A 13,542-nucleotide genomic window follows, 5' to 3' on the forward strand; every position below is an offset into this window, starting at 1 on the left:
TGTTTGGATGTACGCTTCACATGAATAGGCAGCAAAATGCCGAAGTGTGCTCTCTGAAAGTTTTGTAGAGGTTTTGTATTTTGGGGAGGGTTTTTTATACATTTGGCACAAAAGAATTAAAATCAAAAGCTGTGACAAGGCTTGAATGCATTTGTGATTACAGGCAGATGCCAGAAAAATAGCAGAAAATACTCCTGCTTGTACTGTGATATAGAAAACAAATTAATTGGATCAAACACTGGCTAAGAGATGGAAGACAAAGGTTAAGATGAAAAGTCTATGTGCCGTATTTCTGTAGGCTAACAGAGAGTTGCATCTGCACCAGTTTATTACATTTATAAGTACAACAGAAAGAGAGGGAGAGCAGAGAGATGACAAAATCTACTCTACACAGTATTTTCCGGATCAATCAACTGCAAGGCCAGGACTGAAGGAGGAACACTAGAAACACCTATTCCACTAAAAAAATTAGTGGAAAAATCATAAGTTAGGCATTACGTTGTCAGAATGCGAAGTAAAGCGGAGAAGGAGAAATTCTCATCCATCTTCACCCTTGTCAACTTTTACATACCCTGTATCATTTCAGGTAAGAGATATGGATTCAGTTAGGGATCCTTAGCCAATATTTTTGTATAATATGAAGATGTGCTCAAAGAAAAGTGTAATATTGAGAGGCAGGAAGAAAAGGATTGAGTACTATACAGGAAATAACCTATAAATCAGTGTTTGTCTCATCCAGTGCTGTTTAATACCTTTATCAATGATCTGGACGAGGGGATCCGAGTGCACCCTCAGTACGTTGCAGATGACACCGAGTTGGACGGCGCAGGGGGCTCTGCAGGGTCTGGGCAGGCCGGGCCGAGGGGCCAAGCGAGCTGTGTGAGGGTCACCCCGGCCCCGTGCCGGGCCCTGCCCGGGGGTCACACACAGCATCCCCCTGTGCTCGGCCTGGTCAGGCCGCCCCTCAAACCCTGTGTTCAGGGTTGGGCCCCTCGCTACAGGAGGGACACTGAGGGGCTGGAGCGTGTCCAGAGCCGGGCAGGGGCTGGGGAAGGGGCTGGGGCACAAGGCTGGTAGGGGGCGGCTGGGGGAACTGGGGGGGGGGGTTTAGCCTGGAGAGGAGGAGGCTCAGGGGGACCTTATCGCTCCCTACAACTACCTGAAAGGAGGGTGTAGGCAGGTGGGGTCGGTCTCTCCTCCCAGGTAACAAGTGATACGATGAGAGGAAATGGCCTCAAGTTGCACCAGGGGAGGTTTAGATGGGATATTAGGAAAAATTTCTTTACTGTAAGGGTTGTCAAGCACTGGAACAGGCTGCCCAGGGAAGTGGTTGAGTCACCATCCCTGGGGGTAGATGTGGCAAGTAGGGACAGGGTTTAATGGTGGACTTGGCAGTGCTGGGTTAATGGTTGAACTCAATGATCCTAAAGTCTTTTCCAGCCTAAGTGATTCTGTGATGCAGAAGACAGACCACAACATTGCTTCCAACAGGGTAACTGCTGGACTGGAGGGTACTGAGAAGCAGGTAATAAGAATGACTGGGAAAATTTTAATAAGACGAACAATTGGAAGAATGGAAATCTTTTGTCTTAGAAAAGACAAAAAAGCATGTTTTAGAAAACAGAAAAAAAAAAAAAAGAAGCATGTTTTCTGGAAAATGAGAACAGGGAGCTTTGTGTGCTCACAGTCACAGAACATGATAACAATGTTTTTTGCCCTAAGAAAATGAAGGGGGGAAACAGGAAAAAAAAGGAGAGAAAATATTTTCAAAACTAAAGATAAAGGAAATATTTTTCACTACAGTTGCCATTTCAACTGCTGAAGTTACTGCCACAGGCTGCCCCTGTGGTCAAAACATTCAAAGAGAGTTCTGTTGCTTATCTAGATATGGATATCCAGAGTTATAATAGTTAATGCTAATAAAAAATTAGAAAAATATCTATACTTCAGGGTTTACTAATTTCTTCTGGAACACATGGGGCTGCTCTGAGTGCCACAGACAGGTGCTGCTGTGGGTACACCAAGGTCAGACTGAGCCTGGCAATTCCCCATATCTCATCTCCACCTCACTTGGGTGAATTCAGCATTGATAAAAAGTATCAGGAGAAAATATTTCTTTACTTATTCCTTAGAACCAGTGCAATAAGGGAAAGCAGCAATGCAAGCTGTTCTCTGCTGGTGGGCTCACAGTGCACCTGGACTGACTGTTCCGTGTTAAAAGTGAAAGCTACCTCTTGCCTTTGCAAGGCATGTTATTGCTGAACCCAGAGCAAGCAGAAGTCCATGGACATGCTGCAAAGGGTACAGACGAGATCCTTTCAAATGCACATCACCGTGCAAGTCAAGTGGTATTTTAGTTTGGGAGTTTATGAACAATTTGAAGGTGCTGGAAAAGTCTGAAAATGTTCCATCTGAATCTTTTGTGACACATCTTTCCTCTAGTAGTTCTTTCCTTTCTATGAGCAGTAAATGTGGTGATGAGGGCAAAAAAAATGTACCTGGGGGACAAATCTTCCTGTTTTACAAACTGTTACAAAATAAGAATTTACTCTTTCACCACAAGGCCAAAAAAAAAAAAAAATAATCTTACTGAATGTTTGGGAAGAGACTGTGTTGGATACAACAGTACCAATTCCTATGTTTTTTTGATCCTTGTACTTCTTTTGCTCAGCCTTCCTTGTACTATTTAGCTTAAAACATTAAAGTGCACAGATACAATACCCGTGTTAATAACGCATCAGAAAATTAAGGCTTGAGCATTTATGAAGGTATTTATCAAAAGATCCACAGCACCTGAAAAAAGCCACAATATTTATAGTTAGCAGTGGAGTAACATGACTAGATTCCATGCTGACAAGCACAGCCTGAAAGCCCAGAGAGGCTCTTTGTCTTAATCATTGGTTCATACACAATTATGCATAATAAAACACCTATTCCAGTCTCAACCTGATGTATTGCTTCCCTCTTTCCTCCCATCTCCATAATTACTCATTAAACATCCACTGTCTTCTATTACCACCTCAGACAACACCTCAACACTCCAGCTCGCCCCAAACTTGCTCCATTTGTTATCTGACTTGGACATCATTACTTTCTATACAGTTGCCATACAGTTTAAGAATATCTGTTCATACAGTTCTGTTTCAGTGGTTCTGAAAGCAAAACTGAAGCAATTTGTCAGGTGGAGCTAACAATCAGGCACAGAGCTTAGAGAAGATACATGTGCATACACACATATATTTCTATATATTCACAGATATATGCCTCAGCATCCATGCCCGTTTATTTCAACAGTGCATTACACCTAGAACATCAAAGAGGAGGATGTGTAAAGGCTCCAGAATGATTTCCCATTGGTCTGGAACTGCTTCTGATTTATCAGCTCTGAGCAGTCAGACTGGCTCTGCATCCACACCACACACAAGACCAGTTGACTCCCACAAGCCTGTGGTCCCTTCTCAAGCACACAGGAAGACCATGATTTGGATGGGTATCACATCAATGTTCAGCCAGTTGCTTTGCAAGCAGAGATCATCTATGACAAGTGCTCACCTTCCTCAGCCTTTGGCATCTAACGTGGCTGGTTTTGTTGGACCACCTCCCCAGGCTGCCTACTACGATTAAAGGATGGAAAATGAACCATGTTCCTCCACAGGCCACCTCAGAAAGTTCCTTCTCTGAATCACTCCCATCACATTGTTGTATGTAATTGGGAGCTGCAAAGACTAGGTACCTAAAATAAGGACCTAAACTTCATGTATTTTATGCATCTTTCTAAATATAGAACCTGAAGCAACCATAAGTCTTCCAGGTCTGACTGGAGATGACAAAACAGATATTACATTTATATTTATCTGGACTTTTTCTTCTTAATTAAAGCTTCCCCCGCCTCCCACCCCCCCAGCCCCCCCCACCCCCAAGACCTTTTGTAACTACACAGTTTGACTTCAGAAGAGAAAAATCACTGCCATGAAATGAATGCCAGAAACTAGTCTGCAAGAAAAAAATAACAACCCTTTTCAGCCCTCTTCTAAGTTATAAAAATAGCAGTTGATTCTTCCAAGTAAAAGGTTAATAAAGCTTAAACATTCTTTTTCATTATTATTTTTTTTATTATTATTTCAGCTGCTTGGACAGGATTATCTAAAAGAAATTACAGGGGTTTATTTTACCTTACAAGATACTGATTTTAAAAGAAAACATATACAGAACACTTTGAAAACAACACCTTTTCAGAGTGTCTTAAGTAGGGTATTTAGTTTAAAGAAAAAGAAAATACTGGGGTTTGAGACTATCATCTCATAAGTGATATTATAATAATTTTATGAAAATTTTAAGGCTTTTTTCTTAAGTGTTTTTTCTCATGCATTTAGCACTTACACTGAGCCCTGCTCTACAAAAGAACACACTATTTAAACTCAGATTTCTACTTACTGCTTACTGACTAGTCAATAATCCATTTTAGTAATGGAACACATAAATGACATTAAAAATTCTACAATCATCAGCCATGTGAACCAGCTACACTCAGTCCATTGGTACATCTTTTCTCTCTCTAAGCCAGTGACATATTGGACAACATATAGCTTTCAGTCCACTAACTCACACATTCATAAAGCTTCACTTCATCAAATACATCTTTAATTTAAACACCACAACCTAAGACAGGCTTTCAAGCACACTATTTGCAGCTGCTTTCCTAGAAACCTTTACAAATACTGGAATTAAGCTTGCAGTCTTTCTATCAGCTGGTATTTCTGCATTATTAGGTCTCCTAAATATAACAGACAGCTCAAGAACTTTGATATTGATATATTGATCTCAGAATTTTCATAACACTGTGGATGTAAACTATCACTATTTTACACTTTTTTTCAGCCTTTATTTCATCTTTCTACATGGCACTGCTGTACCTACACCCTCAGATTCCCTGGTTTGTTATTATCAATGTCTAAAACAAAAATTCCTCCTTGGGCTTATTGATTGCAGTCCCTTACTACATGTAGAATGGCAGGTAGGAAAGTAGTTACTTACCAGTAGTCATTTCCCAGATGAACAACCTGTGCCTCCCTTTTAACTTCACCACCTGCACTTGGCATCGAAATTTTTTTAGCTTGATTCTACCTAATGCTCAACTGTTCCCCCAATGCACACTCCATTCATACAGGCAAAGAACAGTCCTTTGGAGGAGGCTGGGAGACCTGATGAGCTACTTCTGCTTTAATCTTCCTTTTCCCCCTTCCTAAGTTTGCAGTGGTAAGCATTACTCATGGATGGCAAAACCAGACTGGAATAACTTTTCTGATAAGCCGCCTTCTTAGAGGTTGGTGTGTAAATTATGAAGACCTAGAGTCATTTAAATGGATGGGAAGAATAGAAAAATCCTCCTGTTCATCATGAGACAGATGTTGCCCACCAAAAAGGCAGATTTCAGACCTGCATCTCCAATGTGAGTTGAAGAGAGACTAAGCAGGAAGCTCACCTTCCCACGACTGCTGTGCCCAGGAACTTAGCTGAGACACCAGAGGCACCTGCGGTAGCTCAGATGAAGTTTCTTTAACAGTATTAAGCTTTTAATGACAATGCCAAGAAAGTCTGCTTCTTGACAGTCTGATCAGGAATATTCAATGTCACTTTTGTATGCTAGGACTTAGTGATTAGTGAAGCTAAATGGAAGAGATCTCGCAGCCTGAATTTTCCCACTGAATCCCCATGCTAAGGGCTCTGTCCCTTGCTTCCCAAGTTACCTGGCACTTCCTCCAGCTGCAGGAGCTATTGCAATGATGGAAAAAGCAAGCAAAACATTGAGGGGATAGGTAGGAAATTCGTAATCCTGATGGGATTCAGCATATATGATTGGCTCATGGCAGATGTACAGCAGGAGGAGAGAACCCAACAATTCTCAACAACACTAGCAGCCTTGTAGCGTAGGATTGGCAAGTGCATGCAGGAAAGATGAAATAACAGCCAAAGGCCTGAAAAGGGAGGTGGGGGGAGCTGGCTGCTTATGGATCTATCATGCACAGGAATGGACCAATATTTTTTCTTCTTTTTTTCCGATTTAGGAAAAAAAATATTTTTTCTTTTGCCAGCAGAATTCCTGCCACCACCAGTCCTAGTGCTGGCACGCTGCCTCTACCGGTGGCGGAGGCAGGAACAGGGGGAGCACCATCACCCAAGACAGTCGTGGCGACCACAGTGGGAGAGCAGGAAAGTACTTGTGAGTCTTGAGCATGTAGCTAAGGGAAGGAGTTCCTGAACCCCGGGAGCACGGTGGTTATTTCCTAAGGATCACCCAAAAATCAAGTGTCACCATGTAATTGTGGTTAAGCCAATGATGATGCAAACAAAGTTTATAAACTGACTTTTTTCCCCAGCTATAAAATCAAAAGGATTGAGAAGGCCGATGAGAAAAAATTCCTTGCCTGAGGGCTGATAGGAGCTAAGGAAAGAGGATACAATTAAGTCCAGATATCAAGTAATTTTTAAGTAAAAAAGCAGAGCTGAAACTATTCCAGGCCTTCTACACAACCAAAATGTCTCCTGTACCAAGTGCCTGTGGCACAGTTATCTCAAGCTAAAAAGGGCTCAGAAAGACTGAAAACCCGAGGAGTTCTTATCTTTCTTTGCACATCATGACTAAGTGTCTCAGCTATTTCCTCTGCAGCACCAGGCAATTCTTCACTGTATTATCCTTTTTAGGGTTTCACTCTTTTTTTTCCATTCATGCAAAAAAGGTTCAAAGGCACAAGAGGAGGCCGATGGCATTTCAGAGGCTCCCTGCTGTCCTTTAAAACATTAAAACTCCCTCAAAGAATCCAAAGCAAACTTTGCATTTCCAAGAAGAGCAGAATTGGCATATCAGCCTGTTTTGACTCTCTATTTTGGTGTCCTGATGAACAGAATTAATTCATTTTTCCAATGTTGCTTCTGAGTGTTTTTTACTCCTTTATTTCTTTACATCCCTTTTTTAAAGAACGTATTATTGTGAATCTCTGACAGTACTTCAGGGTACTGTTTTCTTTTTTTTAGGTTAGCATCCCTGCTCCAAACTAAGTGACTCAGCCACGTTGGTTTCAAAATCTCCAAAGAGCTTTTCTAATTGTCTGTGCTCCCTTCAAGTGAACTCTATCTCAACATGTTGGCCAATTTTCTTCTCTAGTTCTTCTTCAGAATAAACACTGACACTACTCCATTTCTTAATATATTCCTCTTTTTATCTAATTTGGTCTGCCTACACTTTAATCTAACTGTATGTATTGCCTAATTCCCTTCAGTACTTGAAATTCGGACTGTTATTAAATTATGGTCAGTACTACTCTGCGAAACAGTCACTTCATTTCACCATAATGCTTATGCAAAATGAAATATAAAGCACTATCTCATCTAGTTACAAAATGAGCCAGTCCTTCCATTTTTGAATTGCTTTAGTGCAATAGTCAACACTAAATGAAAATCCTACTTAATACTGTTCTCCCCAGCCTAATAGCTAAGCCATCTTCTCCAGCATTTCGAGGAACACTTCATTATTCTTATTCAGAGGTCAGTACACTTTTCCTATAAATCTACTTTTCTTCTAGTTCTTCAGTGGCCTGCTGCATTGACTCAACACTTCAACTATTTAAATAATTTTTGTGCATCCACCATAACTGACGGCTGTTTGCCATAATGCACCGTGTCCTTATTTTCAGATATTATGAAAACATGAAAGCATTCATTGATATTATTATTACTCTATTAATACCACATGGTCAAACTTTAATTCACTTTAATCCATTATCTCACCGAGTTGATAATCTTTGTAATAGGTAAATCTCCTTCAGTGATAAAAACTATATTTTCATGACCATATTAACCGTAACTGGATTTACTAAATGGATTTATGGGAGCATCTCCCCTCCTCCCCATATCTGGACCACACAAAAAAAACTTGCTCATGGTATGCTGGAGCAGATGTATAATTCCTCCCATTTAAAGCAATGCTGCAGCTGGCCCTGACATTAACTGTATTTTTAATAGACTCTTTAGTGGTACATTTACCCTACTTCCATTTCCAGAGGGCCAGACTATCTCCACAGCTCCATTTCATCCCTTCACCCTTATTGCAGGGCTTTATACTTCCAGCCATCATTTATTTTATCTCTCAATGCCTCTGTGAGAGAGGGAGAGCAGCACCTCACAGTGCTGTCAGTCATCTGTGGGTGAATGAGCTGTAAAGTGCTTTAATCCACCAAAGGTACACGGAGATCTTTACTAGCTCCATGAGCACTCATCTCCAAGCTGGAAGCATGGAGAGCATGGCTGGGAAAACATGTCAGCAGGCTCATCACCAGCCAGCACAGATCTAGCATGGATTTTTAGCTCTGGCATAAAGCTTTTTCCCCTTTCAGATGACAAGAGGCTCTGACACAGGGGCATAGAGAGGACATGTAACATGAAGGTCAGGGTCAGCCCTAAAGACAACCCTCATTCAGGCAGAGCTTTGTGGACTGCCCTTCCTTAATGCTGCATCAACCACACCACGCCTAAAGACACCAATGGTGAGCTTTTTATTCCTCGAATGATACTTTTCTAACACCACTGCTTCCAGGGCTGCTCAGGCTGCAGGCAGAGGAATTGAGCAGGAAGGCAGAAGTCACCAGTGGAGAATGGTGGGACTGCCCTTGGCCCAATCCCTGAGCCATGTAGCCTGGCTGAAGAGGTGTACAATGCTGAGGAGCCAGCAGGAGTTGGAGGCAACCTTGTGCCAGGTCTTCAACAAAGCCCTGGGTCAAGCCAGGCAACTTCCAGGAGTCAGGCACAGGGTTTTTATAGTGCAGGTGGCTGGAGATACAGGACTGCAGGGTCCACACAGTCAGAGCAGAGCTACCCCATGACTCTATCACACCTCCAACCAACCACATTTCTAGGTAATGGGTTGACTATGTGGTTCATTCTTCCCTTCAATATAAATAAAATACCAAAGGTCACTGGTCATAAGTTCCTACAAATACATGTCAGTCTGGTTGCTTCCTTCCCCTCAGGAGCATCTTTGAATTGTTTTGGATGTGAGTCCATGTCCAGTGCAACTGGTGTGGGTCCTCCAGTGACTCAGAGAGTTTTGGAGCAGCAACAGCTGGGCCGCTTGTTTACAATTTGAAGTTTACTTGCACAAAATGCTTATTTTTTTAAGATGTTAATCAATTAGTTCAGTGAACCTATTTCATTGTAATTCAAAGTATAGCAGACTGTAAAGTATTAAAAATTGCTTTGGCCTAGAAAACAAGCCTTTTGATAACAAACATCAGAGCGCCAGATACCACAGGATGGCCCAACCTAGATAATGAGTTAGGGTCCCAATAGCATAACATTTCCTTTAAAAAATGTTCTTGGGATTTTTCAGATTAATAAATACTGAATTGTTTTGCTTTGCTTTTTGATTTTTTAAGACACTTCATTCAAATTTTGAGTTTTGCTAGAAAATGCAAGAGCTATAAATTGTGTTAAAGGAACAGCGTGCAAACCATGCCCATGCACAGAGCTGAAATTTTCATGTAATTACTATTTCCAGGAAAGGGAGCTTTAAGAAAAATATCATGAGACTCCTTAAAACTTTGAAAATCATGAATGATGCAGCAAGGACCTTAATATGTATCACAGGAAAGCACCAGAAATACTTTCAGCCTGACCTGCGAAGGCACCACAGAGATCAGAAAAAGCTACCTATGTCTTTTGAAACCACATCAACATCCTGAAGAGCCAGTAGTCACGTAATGGTGCATTTGCTGCTTCACTTACACATTTTGGTCAACATGATAAATAACAAAACCAGCTAACCAAAACCCAGACAACAAGGTAAAGAAGAGCTTACCTGGATCACTAAGAAATTCCTCTGAGGTGTTCCACATCCTACCATCCAAGTACAATGTGCCATTGGTGGAGTTAAACTTGGTGTAGTCCCTGACACACTTGTGTCGCAAGTTGCCCATGAAGAGCTGGAGGCCTATGAGGGCAAAGACACTCAAGCAGAAAACGGTCAGGATCATCACATCAGCAAGTTTCTTAACAGACTGGATAAGTGCACCTACAATGGTCTTCAGCCCTAGGAAGATAAAAGCCAAGAGTTTATAGACTGAGAGGCTGAAACATGTCTGCAGATAGCTACTTTTCATGATGAAATTCTCCATGGAAAGGGAAAATCGGAAGGGTTTCTATTACGTGTTTGTAACTGGGCAGCAGAAACGAGAGATGATCCCCATGAATGTTTCGTTTGGTCTACTTTTGTCTGGAAAGAAGGTCTTGGTATTACTCTTACACAAACACTGATTTAAAAACAGAGGGAAAGAACTGGATGGAGGAGTAGTGAGATACAAAAATATTCATGGATAAAGAATACAAAATGTTTTTTATATCTTCATGGAGCTACAGTAAAGGCTGTAAAGCCTAAATCCCACTGAATTTTGAGAATGTGAATTAGTTTTAAATCACTCAGGTGATTCTGATAACTTTATCCCTCACACAAACAGATGAAAAGGTATGGAAATGTTTTTTATTCCATGATTATTTTACATATTTCAGTGCCAAATCCAGTCTGCTGACCTCATATGAATAATTCCTCTGCCTCCAATTAATTTGCTTAAGACAACAAAAATTTGGGATTAGAAATAAACTAAATAATATGGGCAATCAAATAAGCCCAGTGGAAACATTTGAGTAAACGAACCTGAGGCTCCAACAATACCTGGGCGAAGTTAATCATTTTATTGCTGCCAATGTAGATAAATCATCTTATTACAAACACCAAAGGCTTGGGTCACACAAATCAGCTTCTCCTGTGTTTTTTCACTAGCTTCAGTTTATTATTCTATAAATATACAGCTATAAATAATTATACTGTTTTCTCAAAAAATATTGCTTGCTTTTGAAGTGTTCCTGGAGATCAGCACTATTTGAGCTGATTGACTATTACATGAATACGACAGAAAAGCACTCTTTCTGAAAAAGAAAGGCCTTTCTTCTAAACTTGCGTGCTGTAGTTGTACGTTAATATCAGATGCACAATGGTAGCAATCTTGTTGTTTCTTTCCTATTTATATTTAATTAATACTCGATAAGTAGTAATCAGTGCTGCTGATAATCAGTGTCACCAGCATGGCAGCAGTAAGAGAAACTGAGTTAAATGGAAAAAAGAAAATGCAAAGAGGAAACAGGAGGAATTCTCCTGGGCAATACTCAGAAGCACATCGATTTGCTCACTGAATATGATCATACACATTAAATCTCAGTTCCCTGGAATTCCACCCCAAGAGTGTGGCAGCCACAAAGGCTGAGCTAGTGCTGTATAATTTAAAATAATATGAAAATGTGCTTGAGGACTCATAGGAAGGCGAAATGGGGTTTTGGTCTTGCTTAAAATTCAGCAGTTAGAGTAAGGGTGATCATAGTTTCTCAAAGGAGGACGAGCTGCTAGAATGGCCAACAGGTCCAGTAGTCCCTGTATCCAGCAACCTAAATTATTCCACACCTGCACGGGATATTGCCATTAGGTTAACCTGTGAAAGATATTAACGTCTATAAAATGGCCTTTTAACCAAAAGGAACTGACTCGTCAGGTGTAAGTAGCCCCCCTTCCTCCACTAAATTCTTCATTTGCCTCTTTAAAGCATGGTAAAGAGGGCGAGGTTAAGCACTTCCCTGCTCTACTTAAAAATAAAACAAACAATACTGCAGTACAAACATCAGCCAAAAGCTGGATTTTCATGCTGTTGGCACTCCTCACCAGAAAGAGGTTTTATAGATTATGTCAATTTTATTCAGGTACCTAGAAAAAGGCAAGCTTTGAACTTTTGAGTCCTGTCTGTAGATTTGACTACCTATTTTGATGCCTAAATAAAAAACATAGCTCTTCCGATAATCTAATCTTGGGTGCACTTTATAGGCAACCTGGAAATAGCTTTAGTTGTAGGCCAATTCTGAAGAATTTCCTGGGGTCTCACCGTTTCACAGTAAGACCTTTAAGACAACCAGGTCTTAAACAAGTAGTGAGGTGCAGAAAAAGAAATTTGTAAATGCACTGGAATATTTATTTTTTATTTTATCTAATATTCTGATATGTTTTTGAAGATTCGCGTCATTGGCTGTCCTTTGAAGGCACAGATGTTCCTTCACTGAAGCTGGTGAACCCTGGGAAGTCCAAATGCAAACGCAGTCTTAAGAAAGGGAAAAAAGCCAAACTACAAATTCTTTTATGGCGGTACCCTCTGTGAAATCCCTGTAGCACATTTGTTTGTTTGTAATACAAATATGAGCTTGGAGCCCAGTAATTAATCTTACATGGGCACAGACAATGGCAGTCCTAATGTGAAACAGGGATATTAGGAAACAAGACCTACAAAATCCTAATCACCAATAACGACTATCTGTTTTTAAAAATCAGGCCCCAGCATTGTTAATTTCAAGGTCATTTCAAGAAACATGTTTTTCCCAGTTTACTTACTGGGGTTTTAAATAGAACAGTAATCCTATACTATTAGTTTTACAAGTTCATTCCTTGCAGGTAACAAATCATTTCTTTATAATATGTCTTTCCCCTTTACTTCTTTTCTTCTTTTGTTGTTTTAATAGCACACAGACTTTTGAATGGTTTAAGAAGAGAATGCTTTAGTAATACAATTGCTCTTAATTAAAGACCATTTAAAAATAACTTGTAGTTTGCCTCCTGGACCTTTGTTAAAACTTTCCAGGAAAACTATTTGAGGAGTGGGATACTTACAGTCTAACTGTTTTTTCTCAGCCTTTAAAAACAAAATTTTCTCAGAAAATGAGGTAGCGTCCATCAAGTTGCTTGACACAACTCACTGCTAACGCAAGTGGTTAAATCACTGTTCACTTAAACTTTCTGTGTCTCATAAATGGAAAGGCTGAGGGGAAATAAGGACACCCAGAACGTCTTGCAGGTGCTCTGCATTTCTCTGAACCAATTCCATGTTTTGTAAAAGCAATGCTAGATGTATTCAAATTTAGAGCACTGTTAAATCTTCTAGATAAATAATCCTCCTTTGAAATAGTGCCAATGAGAGCACTGCAATATAGCTTAATAGAAGATACTATTTATGGGGCATTAAAGGCATTTACTTAATTCTTGCAAGTCAAACATCAAACCAGGCAGCATGCAGAAAGAACTGAGGATCTGATCCAAAGCTGTTAATGACAATGGGTCTATAGATTACTCCCTGTGAAGTAATCGATACAGGCTTTTCCTGAATCACTGAATTCTTTCCACATTTCTGGGTCAAATCCTGCTTGCACGACACGAAAACCACCATGAAATCCAAAATCAGTGGAATGAGTGCTGTATAGGCAGCCTGACATCTGCAGAAAGCAAGAAGGATTTGGCCCAAACATTCCTGTTAATGCAGGTAGAAATTACCACATTCAGAGGTTAACAAAATAATCAGTTTTCAAATGCAAATCAGAAGCCATAGAAAATGCAAGCAACACCAAACAATGAGAAATGGCAAGATCCCAAAACACCATCCATTCCTTCTAGGAGATGTGAGAAAG

General features: G+C 40.4%; 1 protein-coding gene across 3 annotated transcripts in view; it reads right to left on the minus strand.

The window, feature by feature from the left end:
• LOC121087401 (sodium channel protein type 5 subunit alpha-like) overlaps positions 1-13,542 on the minus strand; it is a 178,173-nt gene that overhangs the window by 143,980 nt on the left and 20,651 nt on the right. For all 3 annotated transcript variants that reach the window (XM_040592378.1, XM_040592377.1, XM_040592376.1), the window contains one exon: positions 9,851-10,081. In XM_040592378.1, coding sequence (XP_040448312.1) covers positions 9,851-10,081 — 231 coding nt within the window. The remainder of the gene's footprint in view (positions 1-9,850; positions 10,082-13,542) is intronic.

Source organism: Falco naumanni, chromosome 4, assembly GCF_017639655.2.
Source record: "Falco naumanni isolate bFalNau1 chromosome 4, bFalNau1.pat, whole genome shotgun sequence".
Lineage (NCBI taxonomy): Eukaryota > Metazoa > Chordata > Aves > Falconiformes > Falconidae > Falco > Falco naumanni.